Source organism: Scyliorhinus canicula, chromosome 7, assembly GCF_902713615.1.
Source record: "Scyliorhinus canicula chromosome 7, sScyCan1.1, whole genome shotgun sequence".
NCBI classification, from domain to species: Eukaryota; Metazoa; Chordata; class Chondrichthyes; order Carcharhiniformes; family Scyliorhinidae; genus Scyliorhinus; species Scyliorhinus canicula.
This window is the reverse complement of record NC_052152.1, coordinates 144,577,805-144,604,758: the sequence shown is the minus strand read 5'-3', so window position 1 is coordinate 144,604,758 and position 26,954 is coordinate 144,577,805. Positions and strand designations below refer to the sequence as shown.

At 45.6% G+C, this 26,954-nt stretch overlaps 1 protein-coding gene across 1 annotated transcript in view; it reads right to left on the bottom strand.

Moving 5' to 3' along the window:
- The window catches only part of LOC119969140 (protein-glutamine gamma-glutamyltransferase 2-like), a 157,990-nt gene that overhangs the window by 89,489 nt on the left and 41,547 nt on the right, over positions 1-26,954 (bottom strand). Inside the window, exon 4 of the mRNA XM_038802357.1 lies at positions 7,578-7,665. Within this exon, the coding sequence (XP_038658285.1) occupies positions 7,578-7,665 (88 nt within the window). The remainder of the gene's footprint in view (positions 1-7,577; positions 7,666-26,954) is intronic.

Genomic DNA, 26,954 nt, shown 5'->3' with positions numbered 1-26,954 from the left:
AAGGGAGGGCCCTTACACAATGAAGAGACGATAGTTAAGCTGGGGTTGTTCTCCTCAGAGCAGCGAAGGCTGAGGTGGGACCTGATTGGGGTGTACAAAATTATGAAGAATATAGATAGGGTAGACAGGAAGTAATTTTCCCCCTCGGTTGTGGGAGCAATAAGCAGGGGACATAGAATTATAGAATTAAGGTAATAGGCAGGATAGTTAGGGAGGATTTGAGTAAAAACATTTTCATCCAGAGGGTGGTGGGAATCTGAAACTCACTGCCTGACAGGATGGTAGAGATGGACCATCAGAACATTTAATAATCATTTAGATGAGCAGTTAAAACAGCAAATCATAAAAGGCTACGGACCATGTGCTGGAAAATGGGATTAGAATAGATAGATGCTTGATGGCCAGCACAGACATGATGGGCCGAAGTGTTTCTTTCTCTGCTGGAAAACTCCATGGGTGGGATTCTTTGTTGGCTGTTGCCAGAATCGGGAAACGCGATTGGGTGAAGAATTGATTCCGATGCTGAAATCGGGGCAGCGTCAATTTCACGCCAAATCGCAATTCTCGGTCACCTCAGGAATGGAATCAATGCATTTCACTCTGCGTGTACATTAAACACCCTTGTCATATCATTAGCGGGTCCGACCCTTCAGTATGACGCTGAGAGGGCTGCCCGCATCGTGGTGGCCTGCTGTGCCTTCCATAACATCGCCCTCCTCTCCTCCACGGCAACCAGGAGGGTCTCAACATCCATGAAACGTGGGCTGCTTGTCTCACTGCCATCTTGTTGGCTGGGGTAGTGTGTATGGGGAGTAAAGTGTGTCTACGTGGCTGCAGCTTGTCAGCCGCCTGAGTGTCAATCGTAAATCTGGCAAATCCTGCACCATTTTCCATTGGAATCAATTAGGTTCCACAGGATGTCAGTGCTAGCCCCTCAACAGTCGCTGAATCGGTCCAGTTGCAGCACCAGTTTTGTTGTCGTGGAACTCCACGAATCCTGCCCTGGCGTCAACACTTTGTCTCAAGAACAAAGAATCCAGCCGAATGACTATTCTCAGCCTTTTAGAGGTTAAAAGCCATCAAATGTTGAACCTAATATAAGTTCAATAACATGGAGGGGCTGGTTTAGCTCATCAGGCTAAATCGCTGGCTTTTAAAGAAGACCAAGCAGGCCAGCAGCACAGTTCGATTCCCGTACCAGCTTCCCCGGATAGGCGCCGGAATGTGGCGACTAGGGGCTTTTCACAGTAACTTCATTGGAGCCTACTCGTGACAATAAGCGAATTTCATTTTCAAGTTGGAGACAGAAACCTGAAAACACATTCAACAGTACACAAAACGAGGAATTATCAGTGGCAAGAAATTTCATTTGTGCTATTTTTTCCATTTCTGTTTAGGGGGCAGCACGGTAGCATGGTGGTTAGCATAAATGCTTCACAGCTCCAGGGTCCCAGGTTCGATTACCGGCTGGGTCACTGTCTGTGTGGAGTCTGCACGTCCTCCCCGTGTGTGCGTGGGTTTCCTCCGGGTGCTCCGGTTTCCTCCCACAGTCCAAAGATGTGCGGGTTAGGTGGATTGGCCATGCTAAATTGCCCGTAGTGTCCTAAAAAGTAAGGTTAAGGGGGGGGTTGTTGGGTTACGGGTATAGAGTGGATACGTGGGTTTGAGTAGGGTGATCATTGCTCGGCACAACATCGAGGGCCGAAGGGCCTGTTCTGTGCTGTACTGTTCTATGTTCTATGTTTCATCGATAAATGAATTAAATGTGTCAGAAAAAGACTTTTCAGCAAATGTGAATTTTATGTGTGGATGGTGCATAAAGTTCAAAGTGTTTCCTGAATGTACTGCAGAGTCTATCGGATATTCAGTAAAGGATGTCTGTGTTATTACTAGTATCTGTTGCTTAATGATTTGATTGATTTAAATGAAAATGTGAACATTGCAGTTCATTATTAATGATTAAACCCAATTGTAAGAGGTAAGTTATATATAATACACAAAATACATTTTTAATATCTGTGAACTGATAATGTTTGCCAAAAAACATTTTATTTCAGAACATTCATACAGTACACAGAATTCCGTGGATTTAATTTTAACTGCAAAATGGGTAATAGTGAATCATAGCTTGTTTTACAATTCTTTCGATTTTTATATCCATTCAAATTAATTTGCTATCACACATTTTACACTATCCAACTAAGTCTCATGATTAAATTCACCTGTGATGTGCCATTATTTAACTTTGAATCTTTTTTTCTCCAGGTAGCACCTTCAATTATTCAAGGGTCCCCAAACGAGGGTTTGGTGACTGAGGTGAAGGTACAGCCACAGTGCTGCTAAGGAGGGTGTTCCAAGATTTTGATCCAGTGACAGTGAAGGAAAGGTTATATATTTCCGAGTCAGGTGGTGAGTGACTTGGAAAGGAACCTCCAGGTTGTGGGGTTCCCAGTTATCTATTAGTCTTCTCCTTCTAGATGGTAGTGGTTGTGGAATTGGAAGTTGCTGACTAAGGAACCTTGGTGAGCTATTGAAGTGAATCTTGTAGATGGTACACACGGCTAACACTGTTCGTTGGTGATGGAGGGTTTGAATGTTTATGGATGGGAGAGCAATCAAGTGGGCTGCTTTGTCATGGATGTGTACAGCTTCTTGAGTGTTGTTGGAGCTGCACTCATCCAGGCAAGTGGAGAATATTCCATTATGCTCCTGACTTGTGCCTTGTAGACGGTAGACAGGCTTTGGGGGTAATCAGGCGATGAGTTCCTCGCTATAGGATTCCTCGCCTTTGACCCGCTCTGGTAGCCACAATATTAATATGGATAGTCCAGTTCAATTTCTGATCCATGGTAACCCCCAGGATGCTCAATGTGGGGGATTCAGCGATGGTAATGCCATTGAATGCTATTATTAAAAAAACAGGAGCTTAGCTGCAAGGACTACATCAACAGAAACTAGCTACTAACTCCTACTACATCAAAATTCCTACTTTTCCCATCATTGTTTCACTTGTAGATGCACATGATAGGTGTCAGGTAGAAGACACAAAGTTGATTGATATAGAATTAATGAACTCTCTCTGGGCTCATTTATTTTACACCCAGCAGGTTTCTGGAAAATCTCTCAAATATTTCAACATCATCACTGGATGGACAAAGTTTCTCAAGGTCTAACTTGATGCAATAGCACCTATACATGCAAATCCTCACAACTGGACAAAAATCAATTTTGGACACAATCCAACAACTCATGAACTTTGACTTTCCTGAGCGGTTGCTCCATCATAAGGACATTGTGAAAAGCACAAGAAAAGTCACCATTAGGACTAGCAGAAAGCGTGAGTTTGACGATCAGAAGAATGTGAGAATTTTGTTCATACACAGATTTCACCTTTATAATTCAATTTAAGGGCACAGCGTGTAGATGCCAGAGCTGCCGTCCCACCAGCTAAATACATTGATGATGGTTTATTGTTTCAGATCTGGTCAAAGTTATATTTTTACACACTGACATCTGGACCCCCCAAACATGGCCACTACTTTGATTATTTAGATGAAAAATAATTTACAAGGCAGTCTGATGTTTGTAAAATTTGTGAGTGGGTGACTTTTGTTTGGTATAAGACTGAAATCCATTGTAGAAAGCACGCATGAAACTGGATATGGAACAGGATAAGGCAACAGGTTTTGGAAAGACGGTGGACTTACAATTTACATAGTCAGGACATTATTGTATACCATTACTGACAAAAAATATTACAAGTACAGTTGTTAAGGATGTATCAATGATAGTTGAAAATGGAACTTTAGCTGATAAAAAGCATGTTGTGTTAAAACTGCATAGGCAATTTGCGCATCCGTCTCCTCAGAGACTGAAAAATGTATTAAAGGATACAGGGGTAAGGGATGAAAACTATACTAAACTGATAGAACTGAAGATTATAGGAAATACAGAAGGACACTAGCACGACCGATAGTAACCCTACCTTTGGCCAGAGATTTTAACAACATTGTGGCCATGGACCTTAAGATCTGGGATGAAGGCAATAATATTTTGCATTTTGTAGATTTACCAACCAGATTTAGTCAATCAACGATTGTACGAAGTAAAGAGAGTTATTCTGGATCAAATAGTGGAAAAATGGATTGGGACAGGAATGGTCCCACGGGCAAAATTCCTTACGGCAAATTGAGGAGAATTTGCTAATGATGAGTTTAGGGATATGTGTGAAAACGTGAATATCACAGTTATGAATACAACTGCGGAAAGCCCATTTAGGAATGGTGTGTGTGAAAGAAACCATGCAGTAATAGACGACGTGCTCTGGAAAATTCTGGCAGATAGACCAAACTGCAAGCTAAATTCAGCTTTAGCATGGGTGGTACATGCAAATAATTCATTGCAGATGGTTGGGGGCTATAGTTCCTATCAATTCGTTTTTGGTAGAAATCGTAAAATTCCATCCATTTTAGATGACCAGCCTCCAGCTTGGGAAGGGACTACAATTAGCACTGCCTTTGCTGAGCATTTAAATGCATTACATACCAGCAGAAGTCTGAAAGAATTCACAGAGCTTTAAGACATAATGTAAGGCCATCAAATACCATTTTTCAGCAAGGCGACATAGTATACTTTAAGAGAGACAATTTTATTGAATGGAAAGGCCGAGGGAAGATCATAGGCATAGATGGTAAAACAATTATTTTGCAACATGGCAATCAAACTGTTCATTCATCAAGGATAATGGGTACAGATTACAAATTTTCAAATTTAGACAGAGCAGACAGACATGACGAGGAACCAGAGTCACCTGGTATGCACGTGTTACAGAACTATGAGGACCAATTAACTGATATAGACAGGGTTTCTGTAGAGGAACACAACACTTGTGATGAATTCGAACAGGCCATTTTTCCGAAAGGCCAACTGCCAAAAGTTGGTACAAAACTGACATACTTTCCTGAAGGGTCTAGTCAATGGAAGGATGCAACTGTTATTAGTAGAGCAGGGAAGGTCACTGGAAAGTATAAACATTAGTTGAATGTACAGCATTCAGAGAAAGGAGTCAAGACAATGGATTGGGAACATGAAGCTCAAAAATAGAGGGCATAGAAACGCAGTGCCAGTTCAGATAGCACATCGGATAGTGAACAGGTTCGCAGGAAAAGGTCGAGAACTTTGAAAGGACATCCCACAGCAGAAGGGGAAGATCTAGCAGTACAGAATGAGATACCAGGCGGGAGAGGGACGTAGTTTATCAAGATCTCGGAACATGAGTAAGACTATGAGTAGTATTAGAAATAGAAGCCCATATGCACGCGAGATTTTGGTGGCTTCCAATGAATTAGATGAAAAAGTTATCAAAGATGCCAAACAGCAAGAACTGCATAGTTGGAATGAATTTGGGGTAGACACGGAAGTACTGGAGAGGGGACAAAGAGCTCTATCCCACAGATGGATTTGCATGGAAAAGGTTCTTCCGGGTGGAACTTGTAAGGCAAAGGCCAGGCTTGTGTAAGGGGATTTGAAGAAAACTTCGAAGATCAGGATTTAAGGGTAGATTCACCTGCGGCAGGAAAAGTAATTTTAAAGATCTTCTTGGCTCTATTAGCCACAAAGGCATGGGAATGCAAATCTATAGATAAAAAGCTGTCTTTTTGCAGAGGCATCAGCTCCACAGAGACATTTTTCTCCGTCCTCCTAAAGAGGCAGCTAACACAGAAGGGGTACTCTGGAAGTTGAACAAATGTGTATATGGATTAAATGATGCATCTAGAGTCTGGTATTTTTTGGTAAGTTCAGTTTTGTTAAAGTTAGGCTGTTGCCAGTTGAAAGCAGATCCAGCAATGTTTTACTGGCACTATAAACAAAATCTTTCTGGCATCTTTATGATGCATGTCGATTAATTTTTGTGAGGTGGGGCTAGTGATTTCACAGCTATTGTAATCTCTGGGCTGAGGAAAGAATTCAGTGTTGGAAGTCAGGCTTCCGGTGCATTTAAATATCTTGGACTGGAAATCGGACAGACTAAGTTAGGGGCAACTTTACATCAGCAATCTTATTTGAAAGCATCAGTCCAATAGCAATTAATCATGGCCAGGTTTCGCAAAAAGACACAATGGTTTCAAAGATGGAAAAAGTGTAACTGCGAAGTTTAATTGGGCAACTGAATTGGTTAGGTAGGCAGACTAGACCGGACGTGAGTTTTGATGTCTTAGAGTTGAGTACAAAAATGAATGATCCCAAAGTGGAAGACATAATAAAATCAAATAAAGCATTGGCCAAACTAAAAATGCAGTAGTGTGTTTTGAGTTTCCCGGCTTTTAAGTAACCTTCGGCACTTGAAACTCATAGTTTTATAGTGATGGGGTTTCAAGCACAAGAGGTTTTATAATTTTCCTTTTGGGGAACATGGCAAAAGTTGCCCACTTGTGTGGGAAACAAAGAGATTAAGGAGAGTGGTTAAAAGCACTTTGGCAGCTGAGACGTTAAGCCTTATCGAGGCGGTGGATATGGCCATTTGTATATCTCAGATATTGACAGACATTTTCGGATTAGGGGATTTGGGTAATACCCCTCTTGAATGTCACATTGACAATAAATCTCTGTGGGAAAATGTGCACTCTACAAAAAGTGTTAATGAAAAAAAGTTAAGGATAGACATCACAAGTTTGAAGCAGATGTTGGACAGAGGGGAGATAACAAAAATTAAATGGGTCGACAGTAGCTATCAATTGTCAGATTGTTTTACAAAAAGAGGGGCTAGTTCACAGAAACTTTTGGATATTGTTCATGAAGGACGCCTGTTTCTGTGACAAAGAAAGACAAGGGGGGAGATTGCGTGTGTGTTTTTGAGTTTCTTGTAATTCTGTTTTCACCTGATTATGTTTTTTCTCCAAGGAATGGGAAACAGTTAAGTAATGAGTTAATAGACATTCCAATTAGTTGTCTCATTTATGTTAAGTATCCAATAATTGACATTGATATGTAAAGAGGCTTCAGGAGGCCTTTGTGTCTGGTAATGTGATGATAGAGTTTTTTGCAGAGTCTGATAAAGTGAAATAAAAGGGTTTGTAAAAAGGAGCAGTACCTTTGATTCTTTATACAACAGCAGCTAAGTCTCTAACTCCGGACTGAGTCCGCAGCCGCCACTCGGGTGTCACGGAAGGTTTGGACCATGAGTGGTCCACGCCATCGGGAATTTGGCAAATTGGGGGCGGAGAATAGCGGGGCGGGTCTCTGGCAATGGCCTCAGGTGGTGGTTAATCAGCGCAGCGTACACAGGGAGCTTTTCAGGGGACGGAAAAATCGCTGAACCGCCTCCAATCCTGATTTCTGGAAACTGGATTCTCCGCCCCACCGTCGAACGCGATTTCGGCATCAGGGTGTGGAGAATCCAGCCTCAGATATTTTATACAGTGTTTTAGAACATTATACTAACCTTTTGAAAATCAACAGTAAATTAAGTGTAAAAGTGATTATAATTACAAAGCATGATGGTGTGAGATTTGTAGTGAATGAAGACATTGAGAACTGCAACTTCCACTTGGTTTAGAAAGTAAATTCTGCCTGGTCACTTTTTCTGGAGGGAGAGGACTTTACTCTGCAATGGACTTGCATTGTTGACCTTTTCAGATTTCAAGATCACCTCATTTTCATGAGAACCTAGAAGTGCGAATCATGTGCAAATTTAAAGGAAAGTGTTAGGGGTGGGAAGGAAATTTGTTGCTACAGGGAATTTAAGACTTGCAGCAACCTAAGGTGGTGACAGGTTCCTGTCAGAACAGCAGTTCAGTGCTTCCTCCTCCAGACTTTGGCAACCTGTTGACTGCAGTTGATTGCTGTGCTTCTTCAAAGCTCCTTGCAGTAAGGCACCAGAAATGTCAAAATGCAGCCGCTCCAACCTGTGGCCAGGCAACTCCAAGGCTGAGGTAATAGGTCCCTGACCTGGAGGTCCTGATGGGACAAGAGAAGACGAGGAGAGGGGTGATTGTTGAGATCATCTAAACAAAGCAGTCAAGCGAGTTGCCTGTGTCATGCGGTTAGAGATGGAAGTGGTGCTCACTGTCACCTTGAGAACCTTGGCCAGTGTCAGAACGATGTGAGGACAGAAGAGGTAAGAATACCATCACTGTCCTCTTTCCAATTTTGTACCATAGGGCTCCAACTATAGCTCAACTTTACTTCTTAATTGGAACAAGTCACCTTGCACAATAGACCCTGTTTCAGTGGCTCCTTATCTCTTCAGCAAGCTTCACAAGCTTTCTTGCACACAGCCCCTGACAACGCCAACTTCTCATGTAACTAGGCCTTTTTTACCGTCACCCTCCCTCTCTGCTATAATTGCAACTATTTCCTCCCTATGCTTGCCTTTATCTAACATTACGAAGCTCGTTCCAGAAATACACAATGTCACCGGTGGGTGGGTACATGTAAAAGAGACAATGTCATATGAAGATTAAATTATGAAGCTACCTAATGCAGGTGGCTCAGTGTGCCTCCTCCTCAGAAGCACAAACTGAGAGCCTGAAGGCCTTTCAGGATAGGCTTGAGTGAGTCTTCAGCAACTTTGCACCAGAAAATGTTACCCACTCGGCAGATTCAAGATCCATTAAATCTGCTCGCCCACCAACTAATGAACCTCAGGTCAGAATTAGTGACGCAGCTAAGATAGTAACACATGTTTATGGTCTCGTCATGCAAGACCAACTCAAATGGAAGTGGTTAATGCAGGCAGCACTAGCAGTCAAAAAACAATCAAAACCCTCGGGCATTCTTTCCCTTAGCTCATGAGATAAAGGCCAACCCAATCAATGAACTCTTATTGCAGTTGAACTAAGCCACTTCATCTCTTGGCATAAATTTATAGTCCATCTATTAATCAGGAACATGAAAATAATAAGCCAGATGTGAATGCATTGTTTGGCTTCATTGTTCATAGAATTCATAGAATTCACAGTGCAGAAGGAGGCCATTCGGCCCATCGAGTCTTCACCAGCTCTTGGAAAGAGCACCCTACCCGACCGCACACCACCGCCCTATCCCCATAACCCAGTAACCCCACCCAACACTAAGGGCAATTTTCGACACTATGGGCAATTTAGCATGGCTAATCCACCTAACCCGCACATCTTTGGACTGTGGGAGGAAACTGGAGCACCCGGAGGAAACCCACGCACACACGGGGAGAACGTGCAGACTCCACACAGACAGTGACCCAAGCCGGGAATCGAACCTGAGACCCTGGAGCTGTGAAGCAATTGTGCTAACCACTATGCTGCCGTGCTGCCCTGTGTTCAAAGACCTTGAATCATAGAATTTGCAGTGCAGAAGTTAATTCAGTCAAGTCAGTTAATTCAGATGAAGTGGCATGTTTGCTTTGCAGACACAGACAGCTGTTCTCTCATGGGAATCACAGAATGGTTGGGATAGACATATCTGGGGAAATGTTGAAGAGAAGTTTAGTCAGAAGAAGATTTTCTGGTGCGGCGAGCCCATGCCAGTGATGGGATTTTCCGTCTCGCCAGTCGACCAATGTGGTTTCCCATTGTGGGCATCCCCACATCGTCAGGAAATCCCCAGGCATGGATGTGCTGCAGGCGCAACAGAGAATCCTGCCGACAGAGAATCTAGCCCAGTGAATTTGTTTCCTCTGGTCACAAAGAATTAAATATTTAGGGTGTGGAATCTATTTCCACTCAGGAAATTCAAAAGGATCACAGTGGGGTCCAACAATGTAGTAGCAGTCTCACCTTCAAAATTGTGGGAAAGTTAGCAATATGATTTTGGGCAGCACAGTAGCACAGTGGTTAGCACAGTTGCTTCTCATCTCCAGGGTCCCAGGTTCGATTCCCGGCTTGGGTCCCTGTCTGTGCGGAGTCTCCCCGTGTCTGCGTGGGTTTCCTCCGGGTGCTCCGGCCTCCTCCCACAGTCCAAAGTTGTGCAGGTTAGGTGGATTCGCCATGATAAATTTCCCTTAGTGTCCAGACAACGTTGGGTGGAGTTATGGGGATATGGTGGAGCCGTGGGCTTAAGCGGGGTGATCTTTCTGAGGGCCGGTGCAGACTTGATGGGCTGAATGGCCTCCTTCTGCACTGTAAATTCTATGATCTATGATTGAACTGGCTAACTCATTAATGTTGTGAATGCCTCCGAAACTGGATGAATTCCTTCACCCTTGACTTTATCTTTCTTCAATTCTGTTACATTTCCCTTTGCGGCTGTCTGCACCGGATTCCTCCCACAGTCTAAAGGTGTGCAGTTTAGGGGAATTGGCAATGCTAAAATTGTCCCTTAATGTCCAGGGAGGTACAGGTTAGATGAAGTTAGGGAATAGGGCGCGGAAGTGGGCCAAGGTAAGGTGCTCTTTCAGAGGATCGGTGCAGACCCGATGGGCCGAATGGCCTCCTTCTGCACTGCAGAGATTTTATGATTCTATGATTGTATGAGTAGGTACTTTTAAATATAACAATTCTACAGGGATGAGTTGATCCTGACAAGCCACAATGCCTCATTTACCTTGTAGAAAACACTGAGTGCAAATGAGAGAAATTTGGATGTATGATCTGGTGTAAAACGCCACTGTTCCCATGCCGGCATCAGCACTTAGTCTGCAAATTGGGGAATCCAGCTCCATGTGTCGAGTATTATGACTAAAAATCGGCGGCCCACCCCACACCGATGCTTCGCCCGGTGAGGGGCGAGCAGCTATGCCAGTAAAACCCCTGGCTTTCCCTGCAGATACTGGACGGAGAAATCAGCAGGTCTGTGATGCGGCGGCCCGGCCTGCCAGATAGCGCTCACCTGTAACTACCCTCGCCACGCCCGGACCAACTCCCAGCAGTCCCCTCAGCCCCTGCTGAAACCACTATCTGGTGCTCACTACACAGCTGATTTGGTACATCAGATGGAGGTAGGAACCAACCAAAGGGGGTGGAAGTTCAGAGGGAGAGCCACCCCCAGGAATTAACTGCCGTCCAGATGGGTTTCAGGCTTCTGGATTGGACAGTCCCATCGATTGTGGAGGGGCAGTCACAGAGCCATGGACCACATTAGGGGTTATTGGCAAGCATCCAATACCTTCAGACACAGTTGGAGGTGTCCATCCACATGCAGGAGCAGGAGGTGGTCCCGACCATGCGTGCCACCCAGGCCAACACCGCATGGCTAGCATTGTGGGTGAGGGTTTTGGCAATGGATCAGCATGTCCAAGGCCTGGGGCATTCATTGCAGGCGCAAAGCATAGGACAGGGCAGTCCAGTCCAGAGGGAGATGGCACATTCACTGGCTGAAGTGACACTGACTCAGAAGGTGGTGGCACAGTCAATGGGTGGTGTTGCACAGTCCAAGATGGCGATGGACCACCCCTTGTGTTCCATTGCCGCGAGCATGCAGACCCTGGTCGAGACTAGATTGGGCTTCCAGGACTGGCAGTTCCAGGTGTGGTGGAGCAGCAGGGGATAGCTCCGATCGCAACCCCCTCCCATGGAGTAGCCAGTTGGCCCTGGGCACCCTGAGGGAGGAGGAGGTGATGGGGCCAGTGCCGGTGACTCCCGCAGGGGAGGTGTCAGAACATCACAGCACCTCGGACACCCCACCCCATCCTTGGTGCATCTGGTGGGCAACGGGCAGAATAGGGTGGCGCCACACCACCCGGGATACCCAAGCAGCAGCGTCTCCCCAGAAGACGACCACCAACAGGGATCCAGGTGGCAGGAGGGAGTCGCAGTAGGCCGCCTCCACTCCTGCTGTACCATCTGGAGATCCACCTAGACGTAGCGTTAGGGCCCGTAAGGCCAGAAAGGTAGACACCAGTTAAGTCGGCATGGGTGCAGGGCACAGTTTAGTTATAGGACTAGGGCACAGGATGTAAATATTTGTGTACATTAAACACCTGTCAACACTGTTACAACCTTCTTCGGTGCTCTGTTAGATGGATGTGAGGGATGGACTGGCCTGGGCTGGCCAGAGAGGGTGTGTGGGGGGCGGAATACAACCACCAGTCTAGCTTACCTCAATTCAAGAATAACATCCCCTGCCTCCACCAGTATAATTGATGCCTACGTCTTCTCTTTAACTGCGGGTGATCTTGTTAAAATCTACATTTGGATTACTAGCACAAATGACCATCATACACATATGCCCCAAAATACCTTGCTGACAATGTTGCAACCATGGGAGAGCAGAATGGTTGCTTGGCACATAAATGCAATGGGCATCATCCAATGCCATGCTGCACCCGAAAAGCAGCTCGCCGCAGCTCAGCATGGCCGATAAAAGCCAGAAGATCGCGCTCCTGGGACCTACCCGGTTCGCAGTGCCTCGTGTAATCTAATATGATCTCGCAAGACGTTGCAATTTAAAACCCATCCATTATGGGCAAAAATCTGCTAATTGTGGGCTAAAAATCTTTTTAGCAAATGTGCATATTAAAGTGAGACAGCTAGTCTAGTTTTAATGTTCAGATTCCAAGCTACCCGAGCGTTGGGATCTATCCCTTCGCCCCAGAGAACTCGGGTGAGTGCCGTTCGAAACTGGTCCCCACAAATGGGGACCAGATGTAAAGGCACTTGTGGGGGGCTCGCAGGAGTTTGGAGGCCCCAGGTGCATGCCCTGTAGTCAGGGTGGTACCCCGGCACTGCTGGTGCCAACTGGGCACGCTGGCAATGTCAGCCTGGCACCCTGTCAGTGTCAGCTGGGTTCCAGCATTGAATGCCAGCTGGTAGGGGCCCTGGCATTGTCAAGGTGCCTAAAATAACAAAGAACAATATAGCACAGGAACAGGCCCTTTGGCCCTCCAAGCCTGTACGACGCTGGTATTTTTTGCGCGGGTGTTAGGGGTGCAGCCTCGGTCCTGGGTTCCCAGCTAAGGCCCGTTACATATTGCAAGTGGTGTTGTATAGCCATGTGTTCCTTGGCGCTGTGAGTACTGGGAATCATGCGGCTAAACGCGCTCGCTATGGGACCATTGTTCCCTTTAGTTGAATCACGTCCATGAATCACTTAGTATGATACCATAACTGCTGTAACCTGTGTCAGAGTCAAATATTACAGAATAGATTAATTAAGATTTCTTGACTAAGCCTTACATTGGCACAGAATTGGTACTATTTGATGTGCCTGACTACTAAAATCCATTTTTTTCACAGATTTGGTTGTTTTTTCACTGGGATACCATGACAACCCACAGAAACATACTTAACAAGAATAAAGCACCATAAGTAACCATGCTTTCTCTATTTCTGACGGCGCACAGTTTAATGTAATGAGCTTTCCTTAAGTTTAAATGCACACCACACTAAAAGCTATAACAAAAGCAGCAATAAAAAAAATCCCAACATGTCATTGTTGAGGATTAGGATTTGGGAGCTGGAGCTTATTAAAAAACCATAACCTGCTGAGTTAAATATTTAGTTAGACGAGCACAGCCCAATAAAATGTTGGCTACTTCAGCTAGCCTCACATTCTAGCTCAGCTTAAGAGTGTTGCAGCAACCACATGTCCCGAGAAAAACAACACGACCATTTATTGGGTCATGGCATCTATATCCTCACGTTAAACCTTCTTATAAATTATCTTGGAATGCTTGCTGAAGTCAATATTAATCGAATATATCAGAGAAAAAGGTGGTCTTCCCACTTTCTTTTGTCCAGGTTGTAATCGGAAACTGAAAGGAGGCTTTATATATCAGACTGCCTGGTGCCCTGAGAACTGACGGCCAATTAGAGGCTAACAGCTGTCCAATAGTGGCAGTGCTGCCATCAGCAATGGCCACTGCCGTACTGCAGTGGGGCCTACACAAAGGATCGTTGCTGGAGCCCTGGAATGCAGGTGAGAGAGGCGAGATCACGAGAGTCACTCAGGTAGCACATAGTGAGGGTGAAGAGAGGGGCTGTTGTCAAAGGTGGTGGGGGGGGGGGGGGGGGGGGGGGGGGGGGGGGGTGGGGGGGGAGTGATTCAGCCAGGGTCCTTCCCTTGGTTTCAGGACTTCAAATAAAGAGGTTGCACTACCAAGCCACTGGTATACCAACCAGGATTTACCTGGTGGGGTTACCTACATGGTGGGGCCCGCTCACCATGGTAGAATATCACTGATAAAGTAGCCACTTAAGGCTTCAATTGACCTTTTGAGGAAGGACGCCATCTTTGACCCTTCTACTCCTGGACTTAGTTTGGGGAGTCACGTGATAGGGGGGGGATACTCTGTCAGCAGGATTGTTTTTCGCTGGCAGCGCCCTCACACTGATGGTGTGGGGGGTGGCCACAATGGGAACTCATTGGCTGGCTGCCGGGTCGGAGGATTCTGCTGCCGGCGGAGGTGTGACGCACAGAAATGGTCTGGCGGGATGGAGAATCCCGTCCCTGGGTCTCCAACCCATATCTTCCCTCGATTAAATGATCCCTCCCACCTCACCCATCTCTGGGAGGGCCTTAAATTCCATCCATTTTCTTTTCTTTCGTATCACATCAAAAGTCAACCATCCTCTGATGATGTGAATAACAGGATCCTTTGGATAAATAACCATGCCATGTATTTTGTCAGATCTTTAGCCAATTCTTTGCTTGCGTGTTGCAGTGTCTGGCAATACATGGGCATTGGCAAGTTGACAGCTATTCAGCAACTGCATAAATAATTTACATCAAATAAATTATCATGTATGCCAAGAATTGATTTGCAGAACTATCTTTGTCTGTTTTCTTTTAAAAGGTCAGAAATGATCCCAAATCTTACAATCTTCCATTTACAATTAGCTAACACTGTTACCCCTGTGATTCCTCAGTTTAAAATGTGTTTTGGAAAAAAATAATCACATTTCTCAGTGAATCAGTTTTTAGCATTGATATGTCCTCCAAATCCATTTGCTTAGGTTGTTTACATTTTTATAGAATACTGTGTTAATGGAAATCGTATTAACGGCCTGAGTTATCTACGCGATCTGTGCGCATGGCAGCCGGCACCAGAAGCGACCATCTTTCCTGGTCCTGCCCAAGATCAATTAAGGATCACAATATTACACTGGCTTTCCAATTAAGTGGCAGCCAACTCAATTACACTCGGATAGGGTCAGCGGGTTCAGTGGGGGTGGAATGTGGCAGGCAATAGATCAAAGTCAGCTCGGCCCAAAGTTTAAAGGTGGCACCCCGACAACTGAAGCAATGGAGCTGGAGGGAACTAATGGCAGCAGCAGGAAGGTACACAAAGTGGAAGGAAGTTCAGGACAACAGAAAACCCCCAACAAGTGCCTGTTAGGCTATTGAGCGGTGATAGTGAGGAGGGATTTTGTCATGCTGAGGGATGGAAGAAGGAGTCCACCCTACCTCCAATAAGGTTTGGGCATAAGTAGCAGCTGAGATCAACGGGCATGACCTGGTCCGGTGCACTTCAATCTAGTGCCAGAAAAGGTTCAATGATCTTCTGCACTGGGCATTGTCTAAGTGGGGACTGCAGACAGCCCATCCACTGTTGCAGTCAAGCACGTGGGAATCAGGGAGTCTCAGAACCCACCTCTGCTGTGCATCTCAACACTGCAGAGTAGATTTGAAGCCCTCGGTCCATCAATGGGTCAGGTGTCCAAAAGGGTGGGAACATTTATGAGTCTCTCTGGAGTAATCTGGGATCGGGGGACCGCATGATATGTTACTGAACATGGAAGTTTGAGTACTCAATGAAGCTTTGAATGTACTTTCAAGAGAAACATAGCCACAACAAGGAGATATTTGCCACTGGTAGCACCCCCTCTCCCAATCAAGGCCTCCCAAGTGTCCCTGCACCCCTGAGGGTTCCTAAATTTAGTATTTTCATCCTCACCATCTGGCATCCAGGCTCCTCATTTGAGTCTTCTTCGGCTTCCTCATGTGAGGCAGTGCATGAGAGAGCAAAATTGTAAAGAGCATAGCAGGTACTGCAGCAAACCCCCAGTGCCATCCAGGCATCAGAAACCCATTATCAGGCCTATTATGCTCTCCATCACCATCCCACCGTCCCTCTGCCTCTGTCCCCAGGCGCCTGGAAGGCATTATTAGCCACTTTTTCAAAGAATACCCCTTGTCCCCAGTCACCCATCCCTCAAGGCAATCTGGAGCAGTGAATAGCCGTGGAACTTATGAGTGACGTCGAATGTAGGTATCGTAGGAGCTGCCATTATAACTTACACAGATATGTAGAATCTGGGTCTGTCAGTCACAAACCATCTGAACATTCATGAAGTGAAATCTCTCCCTGTTGACAAAGCTGCCGGCTGGCTGGCTGGCATTTTGGTGGTTCATGGGTCTAATCAATGGCACCCTGGTTGCAATAGTGGCAAAGCTTCCTTTCCGCTCAGCCTGGCTGACTTGATCCGTCCTGAAATAAATGAACATTCTCACCTGCCTGAACAGAACATCAGATACCAGCTTGACACAGCTGTGCGCAGCTGACTGGGAGACTCCGCAAAGATCACCTCCAGCAACCTGGAAAGATCCAGAGGCATAAAAGAAATGCCACAGTGACTTGAGAGCCACAGGCATTGGGTGTCCACTCACATAATTGGTGTCTACCTCCAGTCCAATCATCTGGCAGAGAGCAGGACTGGAAATCCCGCTGGCAGGAAGGGCTGGAAAATCGAAACCTGTTGGGTACCTTTCCACCTCAATGCAGGAATGATCTTTTAATAGCACAGGCATTGACATCAGTTTGCAACAACTAATTAATTGGGATACAGGGCGAGATTCTCCCAAAACGGGAGAAATCGTAAAGCTGCCGAAAACCCGGGCGGGTTTTACGGCAGCGCCCCCTTCCGACCGGGGACCGATTCTGGTCCCCGGTCGGGGCTAGCAGCCCGACGTAGGCTCCGGCAAGACGGGCTTAACGAAAATCGTTAAGCCCTTGCCGGAGTTAGCGCCGGCTGATGCGTCATATGACGTCAGCCGCGCATGCGCAGTTTGGAACTCCACCCGCGCATGCGCGGGTGACGTCATCGCGTTTTTTGCACGAAACCCGCGCATGCGCGGGCCGGGATGCCCCTCAGCCGCCCCGAATGGATACGCAGGGCCGGAAGGACAAGTAGTACGCGGGCATCGGGACCCGCTGCCGCGATCGGTGCCCACCGATCGCGGGCCCATGGCACCCTTGGCACGGCCGTGTACCCCCCCCCCCCCCCGGCTCGGAAAAATCGGCGCTTGCCATTTTTCATGGAAAACGGCGATTCTCCGAGCCCGATGGACCGAGCGGCCGGCCCTTCACGCCCGTTTCACCACGGCAGCAACCACACCTAGTCGCTGCATTCATGAAACGGGCGCCAGATGCCCGTTTGGGGCATCTAGGGGCCCGATTTGGATGGGAGCACAGCGACTGTGCTCGGGAGGGGACAGGCCCACAATCGGTGCCCACCGATCGTCGGGCCAGCGTCCAAAACGGACGCACTCTTTCCTCTCCGTCGCCCGGCAAGATCAAGCCGCCACGTCTTGCCGGGCGGCGGTGGAGAATGACGGCACCGCACATGCGCGGGTTCATGCCGTCTGCGTGCTGATGTCATCCACGCATGCATGGGTTGGAACCGGCAACCCGTGCATGCGTGGATGACATCAGAAAAGTGTCGTTTCCGCGTCATTTCCGTCGCGGCCGGGAATGACGGGGGCCCGCTCCTAGCCCCCCGGGTGGGGGTGAATTAGGTGCAGGGAGCGGATCCCGAGGCCGTCGTGAAGCTCGGCCGATTTCACGATGGCCATCCCGATTTTTATCGGGAGCGGAGAATACCGCCCCTCACCTTTCGTGGAATTTATAATAGACAGAGGCTTTGAGCTTCATTTCAGGAATTCTAATAACAGGGTATCATGAAGAGGCTGCAATGACTAATAGCCATTCCTCAGCACGCCGAGATTAGACAGAAGAAAGCATATCTGTATAGTCTGAAATAAACAGCTTGAATGAAAACAGCACCTGGCTGGCCATATTTATATTAAATAAAAGTTGGGAAAGTGCGTAGTTCTTGCCCTTGGCTAAAAACAACTTGTCAGCATAATAAGGCCAAGTTTCTAAGCAGTATTTGGTTACATTACCAAACCTTTTAAGTTTTGTTCAAAAGCAACATTTAAATATAGTCAAGCAATCCCATCATGCGAGCAAGTGCCTTTTCTTTAATAGCAACTACTATTAATGTATTCTCCAAGCGGGCAACAAATATTAATAATTCCCCACAATAATTTCCTTTCTACATCGTCTAATGTCTACGTGAATCCTCGTTTGGTAACCCCTATCATGAGATGTAGTCTGGGAAATAATGGTGGATTTTGGATTGCCAAGTGCTGTTTGTATTGAAATAAAAGAATTTTCGTGCATCATGTTTTCACCCAAATAATAAAGAATTTTTTCAGGCTTTTGAAGCTAGTATTTTATAGTTATAATGAAGCTTTGCATGACTTAGTTTATTTAATTCCATTCAAATTGCATTCAGTGAGGGTAATTTTACCAGCCTGTGCTGCTGGCAGTTCAGATTGTAATTCAGGGCTGTTCTACCTGTGTTTCTTCAGTAGAGGACCCAGTAAATTACCTCCTGATAATTTGTGGATAGGAGGGCCTGTGGCGCAGTGGATAGCACCCCTGCTTCTGAGCCAGAATTTCTGGGTTTGAGTCCCACCCCAGGACTTAATGGTCAAGGAAAGGTTGAGTGCCAACCTGCAAATCCTTCCAAATACACCAATGGCTGGTGGTAAGAGCAGGAGAGACTCCTAGTCAGCCATTTTGATGTGGAATGGCACCCCTCAAGATATAAGCCCTTGGCGACAGACTAGCAATGCGTTCCAGGAATTACTAATGATGGAGACAATCAAAGTCCACATTAGTGCACCACTAGGTGTGGGAAGAGAATTGTAATTTGCATGGATCAGATGTCAAGTGCGCCACAATTGTTAGATATTGCTTCAAGCATGTCCTACCTGAAAATGAAATGAAATGAAAATTGCTTATTGTCATGAGTAGGCTTCAATTAAGTTACTGTGAAAAGCCCCTAGTCGCCACATTCCAGCACGACTGGTACAGGAATCGAACCGTGGTGCTGGCCTGCTTGGTCTGCTTTAAAAGCCAGCGATTTAGCTCAGTGAGCTAAACCAGCCCCGCTAAACCCCTCAATCCCAAGAAGCCTTTATGCTAACACACTATAACAACAGCAGAACAAAGTTAGATGGGGGCAGGAACAATCTAGTGTGCTCCTTCCACAATCATTAGTTAACAATATGGGTATCATTTTAACTGCTGCTTCTTCAGAACCTCCTTGACTGTTTACTTATTAAAATCACTGCTTAAAGCAGGCAATTTAGAAGCTCCTGATGTGATTCATACCTGCATGATTTGGGCTAGATTCCTCCTCCTATTAACTCATCTTTACTGCTGTGTGTGAGCGTGTGGAAAATGTAGGTTTCAGTTGTTTCCCGCAGTCATTCAACTACTCAGTAGACATGAAGAGTGGCTATTTATGGAGGAGTTGCTGCTACCCTTGGAATCAGTCCCAGCCAGAATCAACATCTTCGGGAAGGAAGAAGGAAGAGCAACTGCCTCCACTCTCGAAGAAGAATCCTATGGATTAGAAATGTTAACTGTCTCTCTCTCCACAATGCTGCCAGACCTGCTGAGTTTTTCCAGCATTTTCTGTTTTTCTGCTTCCACTCTGCCTCATCCATTGCACACAGATTAAAGTCCTGAAAGACATGCTTGTTAGGTAATTTGGACATACTGAATTCTCCCTCAGTGTGCCCGAACAGACGCCATAGTGCAGCGACGAGGGGATTTTCACAGAAACTCCATTGCAGTGTTAATGCAAGACTATGTGTGACATTAATTAAGATTATTAACATTTTTAAGATTATTAAGATTAGTACAATACTATGCTGCATGATAACTAGTATCACTTCGGCAGCTGAAACAGGTGCACAAAAGCTAGAATTAACAGTTTTTACACAGCGAATATGTGAAGGAAGATTTAGAAAGAGCAAACATTGGTTGATTGCATCCTGTTTCCATGTGTGCACGGAGCACGTGCACCCCATCTGGGCCTATCCTGGGAGTTGCAGCATCCAGGAATGCTGTCGAGCTTGGTGGAGAGCTCTTGCTCCTCCTAACTGGGTGGGGGGGGGGGGGGGGGGGAATAAGTTTTTTATTGTGGCTGCTGCTTGAGCCTTAGCAAGTACTGAAGAATTCAGACCCACTCTGCTCATTGCTCAACAAATCTAGCAATGGGTCCTGAAAAATTGGTTTCTCATGTATGTATAATTGTTAGGTCTAATGCATATTTGAGGCAGACACCACTGGCCTCTGGAAAGCAGCTATTGTGTTTATGGCGATGCCCATACCCTTGCCCGTGCTTCCTGCGATTGGCTGTTTTTGCTTCATTACTCTAAAATAAGAACTGCAAGTTCCAATTGCGTAGCCCAGTTTTCTTATACTGAATTTAATTTGTTATTTACGTCAAAATCAGCAGTAATACTTAAATGACCCAAAAAGGTATCAAAAAGAACCTTTGAACATCATATTAGTTATTAACATCCCTATTATTTCAGGGAGATAAACCAATGATGGATTATGAATGTTACTTGATGAAAATGAATTAGGGGAGGTGGTGGCTTTGTGGTATTGTCACTCTACTCGTAATCCAGAAAGCCAGGATAATGTTCTAAGGGCCCAGGTGACTGTAGCTTACTCTGGAAGCAAAGTATCATCCGCACCTCTGGTTGCATCGATGGTGCCAAGGCGGAGATGGTTGACAGCGTCAAATTCCTATGTATGCTCATCACCAACAATCTGACCTGGTCTACCCACGTTGACGCTACAACCAAGAAAACACAATAGCGCCTATAGTTCCTCAGTAAACTAAGGGAATTCCGCTTGTCCACATTGACTCTCACCAATTTTTACAGATGCACCATAGAAAGCATCCTATCTGGCTGCATCATAGCCTGGTATGGCAACTGCTCGGCCCAAACTGTAAGAAATTAGAGAGTTGTAAACACAGTCCAGTCCCTCAAGCAATCCCACTTCCCATCCATTGACTCTGTCTACACCTCCCGCTGCATTGAGAAGGGGGCAGCATAGTAAATTACCCCTCCACTCTGGTTATTCGCTCTTCCAACTTCTTCCATTGGGCAGAAGATATAAAAGTCTGAGAACATGCACTAACAGATTCAACAAATCTTCTTCCCCGTTGTTGCCAGACTCCTGAATGACACTCTTTTGGAATGATCTGATCTCTTCAAACATCTTCTCTACTGAGTAGTACTGCACTCCCTACGCTCAGCCAATGCCTGTGCCTCTGTATTTACATTGTGTATTTATGTGTGTCCTATGTTTCTTTTCATGTATGGAATGATCTGCCTGGACTGTACACAGAACAATACTTTTCACTGAACTCGGTACACATGACAATAAAACAAATCCAATCCAATCTGTGTCAGAAAGAGAGAGACTGTGTGTGTGAGTGAGAGTAAGAGAGAAAGAGAGAGAGAGAGGGGGGATTATGTGTGTGAGAGAGAAAGTGTGTGTGAGAGAGGGATTCAGCGGGATTCTCCGTTCCTGAGACTAAGTGTTTATGCCGGCGCAGGATTCGTGGAGTTCCACAACAGCAAACTGTCGCTGCACCTGGACCAATTCAGCTACTGTTAAAGTAGCTCTGGCTCCACTTGGAACACAATCAATTCCAATGACAAACAGTGCCAGATTCACCGGATTAGAGATTGACATTCAGGAGGCTGACAAGCTGCAGCCATTTATACACACTTCACTCCCCACACACACCATCCCAGTCATCGAGGAGTATGGCCCCAAGATTCACCAACGCCATGCTGGAGACCCTCCTGGACGCGGTGGAAGAGAGGCGGTTGAACCTGTACCCCGGCCCGGGAAGGAGGCTGCCAGTCGCTGCCATTTTCCGTACCTGGGCAGAGGTGGCAGGCAGCGAGCGCCTTCAGCAACACGTATGACGGCTCTGAGGCAGCTGATACGAAAAATTTTCTATTCACATGGACTGAAGTTCATGAAAAGGAGTGGTCTGACTTAAAGACAGCACTCACAAGAGCACCAGCTCTGTCATTCTTTCATCCTGTGTGTGAAACAAAGATATCAACAGATGCAAGCAAGGATGGCATAGCAGCTGTGCTACTTCAGAAAATATCTGACGGACAATAGCAACCTTATAATGGAAGCATGGTCATTGATGAAGCAGCCTGAAGATGGTTGGGCCCAGGACACTATTCTGAGGAACTTCAGCAGTGATGTCCTAGAAGGCCACAGTTTAGTGCTAGTAGAGGCGAGGGCACAAATCTATACATATGTTGTCACATTAAACACCTGTTCGCAATTTTATAACTAGTCAGAATGGTGAGAGGGGTGAGCTGGTCTGGGCTGGCCAGAGAGGGGTGTGTGGGGGGGGGGGGAGTTATCCACAAGGGATGGGAGAGGTCCTACATGGATATTTCCCATCAGCATTTACTGTTGAGAAACGCACGAATGTAAGGGAAATTGGGGAAATAAAAGGTGCTGTCTTGAGGAGTGTACATATTTCAGAGAAGGAGGCGCTGGAGGTATTAAAGCGCATCAAGATAGATAAATCCCCAGGACCTGATGAAATGTATCCCAGGACATTGTGGGAGACTGAGGAAGAAATTATCGGCCCTCCAGCTGAGATATTTGAATCACCAACAGCCACAGGAGAGGTACCTGAAGACTGGAGGGTAGCAAATGTTGTGCCCTTGTTTAAGAAGGGCTGTAGGGAAAAGCCTGGGAACTACAGACCGGTGAGCCTTACTCCTGTAGCGGGTAAGCTGTTGGAAGGTATTTTGAGGGACAGGATCTCCAGGCATATAGACAGACAAGAGCTAATGAGGGAAAGTCAGCATGGCTTTGTAAGGGTAAATTTATATCTCACAAATTTGATTGAGTTTTTTGAAGGAGGAAACAAGAAGGTAGATGGGGTAGTGCAGTCAACGTTGTCTGCATGGACATTAGCAAGGCCTTTGACAAGGTACCACATGTTAGGTTGTTGTAATAGGTTAAATCTCCGGAATCCAGGGTGATGTAGCCAATTCGATACAAAAATTGGCTTGGCGACCCAAGTCACAGGGTGGTTGTGGAGGGTTGTTTTTCAAACTGGAGGCCTGTGACCAGCGGTGTGTCTCAGGGATCGGTGCTGGGTCCACTGCTATTTGTTATATATATAAATGATTTGGATGAGAATGTCGGATGCATGGTTAGTAAGTTTGCAGTTGACACCAAGATTGGTGGCATACTGGATAGTAAAGAAGGTAATATAAAATTGATACAGGATAAGATAAATGTGAGGTGATGCATTTTGGTGGATCAAATCAGGACAGGACCTACTCAGTTAATGGCAGGGAGTTTAATTTGATTTGATTTGATTTATTGTCACATGTACCGATGTACAGTGAAAAGTATTTTTCCGTGGCCGAGGGAACGTACATAGTACGTATGTACATAGTAGACAAAAGAATAATCAGCAGAGTACATTGACAAATGGTACATCGACAAACAGTGATTGGTTACAGTGAGGAACAAGGGGCCAAACAAAGCAAATACACGAGCAAGAGCAGCATAGGGTGTCATGAATAGTGTTCTTACAGGTAACAGATTAGTCTGAGGGGGAGTCTTTATGGAGTCTTGTAGCTGTGGGGAAGATGCCCGTCCTATGTCTGGATGTGCAGGTCTTCAGACTTCTGTACCTTCTGCCTGATGGAAGGGTCTGGAAGAAGGCAATGCCTGGGGGAGGAGAAGGTAATGGCTGAATTGAGGAGAGCTACAGAACAAAGAGATCTAGGAGTACAGGTTCATAGCTCCTTGAAGGTGGAGTCGCAGGTGGATAGGGTGGTGAAGAAGGCATTCAGCAAGCTAGGTTTTGTTAATCAGAATATTGAATATAGGAGTTGGGACGTCTTATTGAAGTTGTACAAGAATTGGTAAGACCACACATGGAATACTGTGTTCAGTTCTGGTCACCCTATTATAGGAAGGATATTGTTAAACTAGAAAGAGTGCAGAAGAGATTTACGAGGATGCCACCAGGACTTGATGGTCTGAGTTATAAGGAGAGGCTGGATAGGCTGGGACTTTTTTCCCAGGAGCGTAGGAGGCTTAGGGGTGAACTTATAGTGGTCTATAAAATAATGAGGAGCAGAGATAAGATAGATAGTCGACATATTTTCCCAAAGGTAGAGGAGACTAAAACTAGAGGGCATAGGGTTAAGGTAAGAGGGGAGAGATACAAAAGAGGCCAGAGGGGACATTTTTTTAACACAGAACGTGTTAAGCATTTGGAACAGGCTGCCAGAAGCAGCGGTAGAGATGGGTACAGTTTTGTCCTTTAAAAAGCAGTTAGACTATTACATGGACAGGGTGGGTATAGAGGGATATGGGCCAAATGTGGGCAAATGGGACTAGCTTAGTGATAGAAACTGGCGGCATGGACAAGCTGGGGCGTAGGGCTTGTTTCCATGCTGTAAGCATCTATGACTCCTAAACAACCCTCTTCTTGACTGATGGACTTAGGGACTGATCTGATCTCTTCACACATCTTCTCTTCTGAGTAATACGACATGCCTGTATGCTTAATCTAATGCCTGTGCCTATTTATTTACATTGTGTATTTTATGTTTGCCCTATTATGTATTTTCTTTTCATGTACGGAATGATCTGTTTGAGCTGCTCCCAGAACAATAATATGTTTCACTACACCTCGGTAAACATGACAATCTAATCCAATCCAATTTTAGACCATTTCCACTTGTTCAAGGTTTGCATTCGGAAACTTTTAGCTGTTGTGTTTTAAACTGGATTCACTTCAACTAACAATGTCACAATTCAATATTAGTATAAACAAAACTATTTTAAAATACTTCATTGTCAATTCTTCTATCCTCTCACATAATAAACAAGAGCGCGGAACAGAGATGATTTCCATTCTGACAGCATCCTGTTCTGAGCGACTGACATCAGTGGAGGAAATAAATTACAGTTTATAATAAGTAGTTGAGAAAAATTTATCTCCAATCATTATAACTTATCAAAATGCAAGATCACAGAATTTACTGGAAGTAATTGTGACGGGTGATTGACAACCCATGAAATGTTATGCATCAGCATCGGTTCTTGGAAAGCCGTAGATTTAGAACTCTGAGTACAAAAGGGTGGGTTTTCCAATTGTTTGGGAGCTGTTAAGATTTAAAGTACAGCTGAATTGAAACTTACCAAACTAATCTTCGGAGCTGGGGTCCTATAGTATCGGTTCAGTACGGAATATTTGAGTTTAACCAGTGATATATCTGACCAGAGCAGACACTGGTCGTACTCTTCACTGAACCTTATTAATATGAACTTATCAATGGACAGCACAGTAATAAACTGAGACCAGTGACATTTCTCCTTCTGAGCCTGAGGACATGGAAACCAATTGCAGCGAGATCCACTGCCCCATCCCAGTTGCAAGTTACACATATTCAATTCCTTTCATGTTACTCATGTCCATTGATCCAATGCTGCCAATTGGTTTACTCCGCTCTTTGGGTGCTGGTGGCTGGGTGGGGAGTGGGGGGGAAGGCATCTGTGTGAGGGATCCCTGTTCATGATCTTCTTGCACCCAATCTTGTTGAAGCGGGAAGATTTCTAGTGTGCGATCCAATGCAACCAAATGAATCTGTGTGGCTGCAGGCTTGACCAATGGTCTGACAGCATGTGAGGCTGGCATGTATTCCAGTTGGCCTGTGCTCTTAAAGGCAGTCAGTCCCTTTTGAAGTGACATGGCACAGAATGAAAGGTGACTGCTGCTGACTGCAGATGCTGAAAGAGAGAACGGAAGTAGTGCACCAGAAATGACTGAGGGTTAGTTATTCATAGAAGTGCCACTGGTCTTAGTGTGAATACAGAGGTGAAAAGAAGGAATGACCATGTTTCTGTTGGGAACCTGGAGGCTCTGAAGGAATACCCTGAAAGGGATAGGAACAGATGGCCAAAGACGCAAATTCTCAGAGTCTGGCCCAAAGGACCTGGCTGAAAGTTGATGATCATGCATGGCTTGTCAAAGTAAGCGAATGCAGCTTCAAAGGAGGTATCATACCCACGTCCCCATACTCTCACATTGCTCAATGCAGAGCACTCCATGAACCTAGCAACAGTCCCTGCAGTCAGGATTCATGCCCAAGATCCAGATACACTACTTTACATTCACAAATCCTTCAATAATGCTAGCCTCACACCAACACTCCTGCTGCCTCCTGCTATTCAGATATGGTGGCAGATCAGACAGAGTGCTACACAATCACTGGCATTCTGCCCTCGCAGTAGCAAGACAGTGCTGCCCAGAGATAAAAGGCTTAAAGTCAAACCAGTGAGAAACCAGCACACAACAATTCCTTGAGCCAGATGCAGCAGAGGGTGCTGCATGTCCCAAGGTTGCCTGTGTTAGAACCTGTAAAATCCAGTTTTGTGGAGTGCATGATGGATGATGCCATTTTACTGCCTGATTGCCTTTCTTAACTCCTACCTCACCCTTACTCTGTTATCTGGCATGGGATCAAAGCTGATGGTGGGATAAAGTCTGGATTATGGACTTCTTATTTTACATTCCCTCACCCGAGCTCACACCTTCTTATTTCCTGCTTCAAGACAACCAAAACCAGGAGGAAGAGAGAGAGCAACTCAACTCAGGGAAATTGCAGATGCACTCGTGATAATTTACCAAAATTCACTAGACTCTGGGGTGGTCCCGGTGGATTGGAAATTAGCAAACGTGACGCCACTGTTTAAAAAAGGAGGTAGGCAGAAAGCAGGAAATTATAGGCCAGTGAGCTTAACTTCGGTAATAGGGAAGATGCTGGAATCTATCATCAAGGAAGAAATAGCGAGGCATCTGGATAGAAATTGTCCCATTGGGCAGACGCAGCATGGGTTCGTAAAAGGCAGGTCATGCCTAACTAATTTAGTG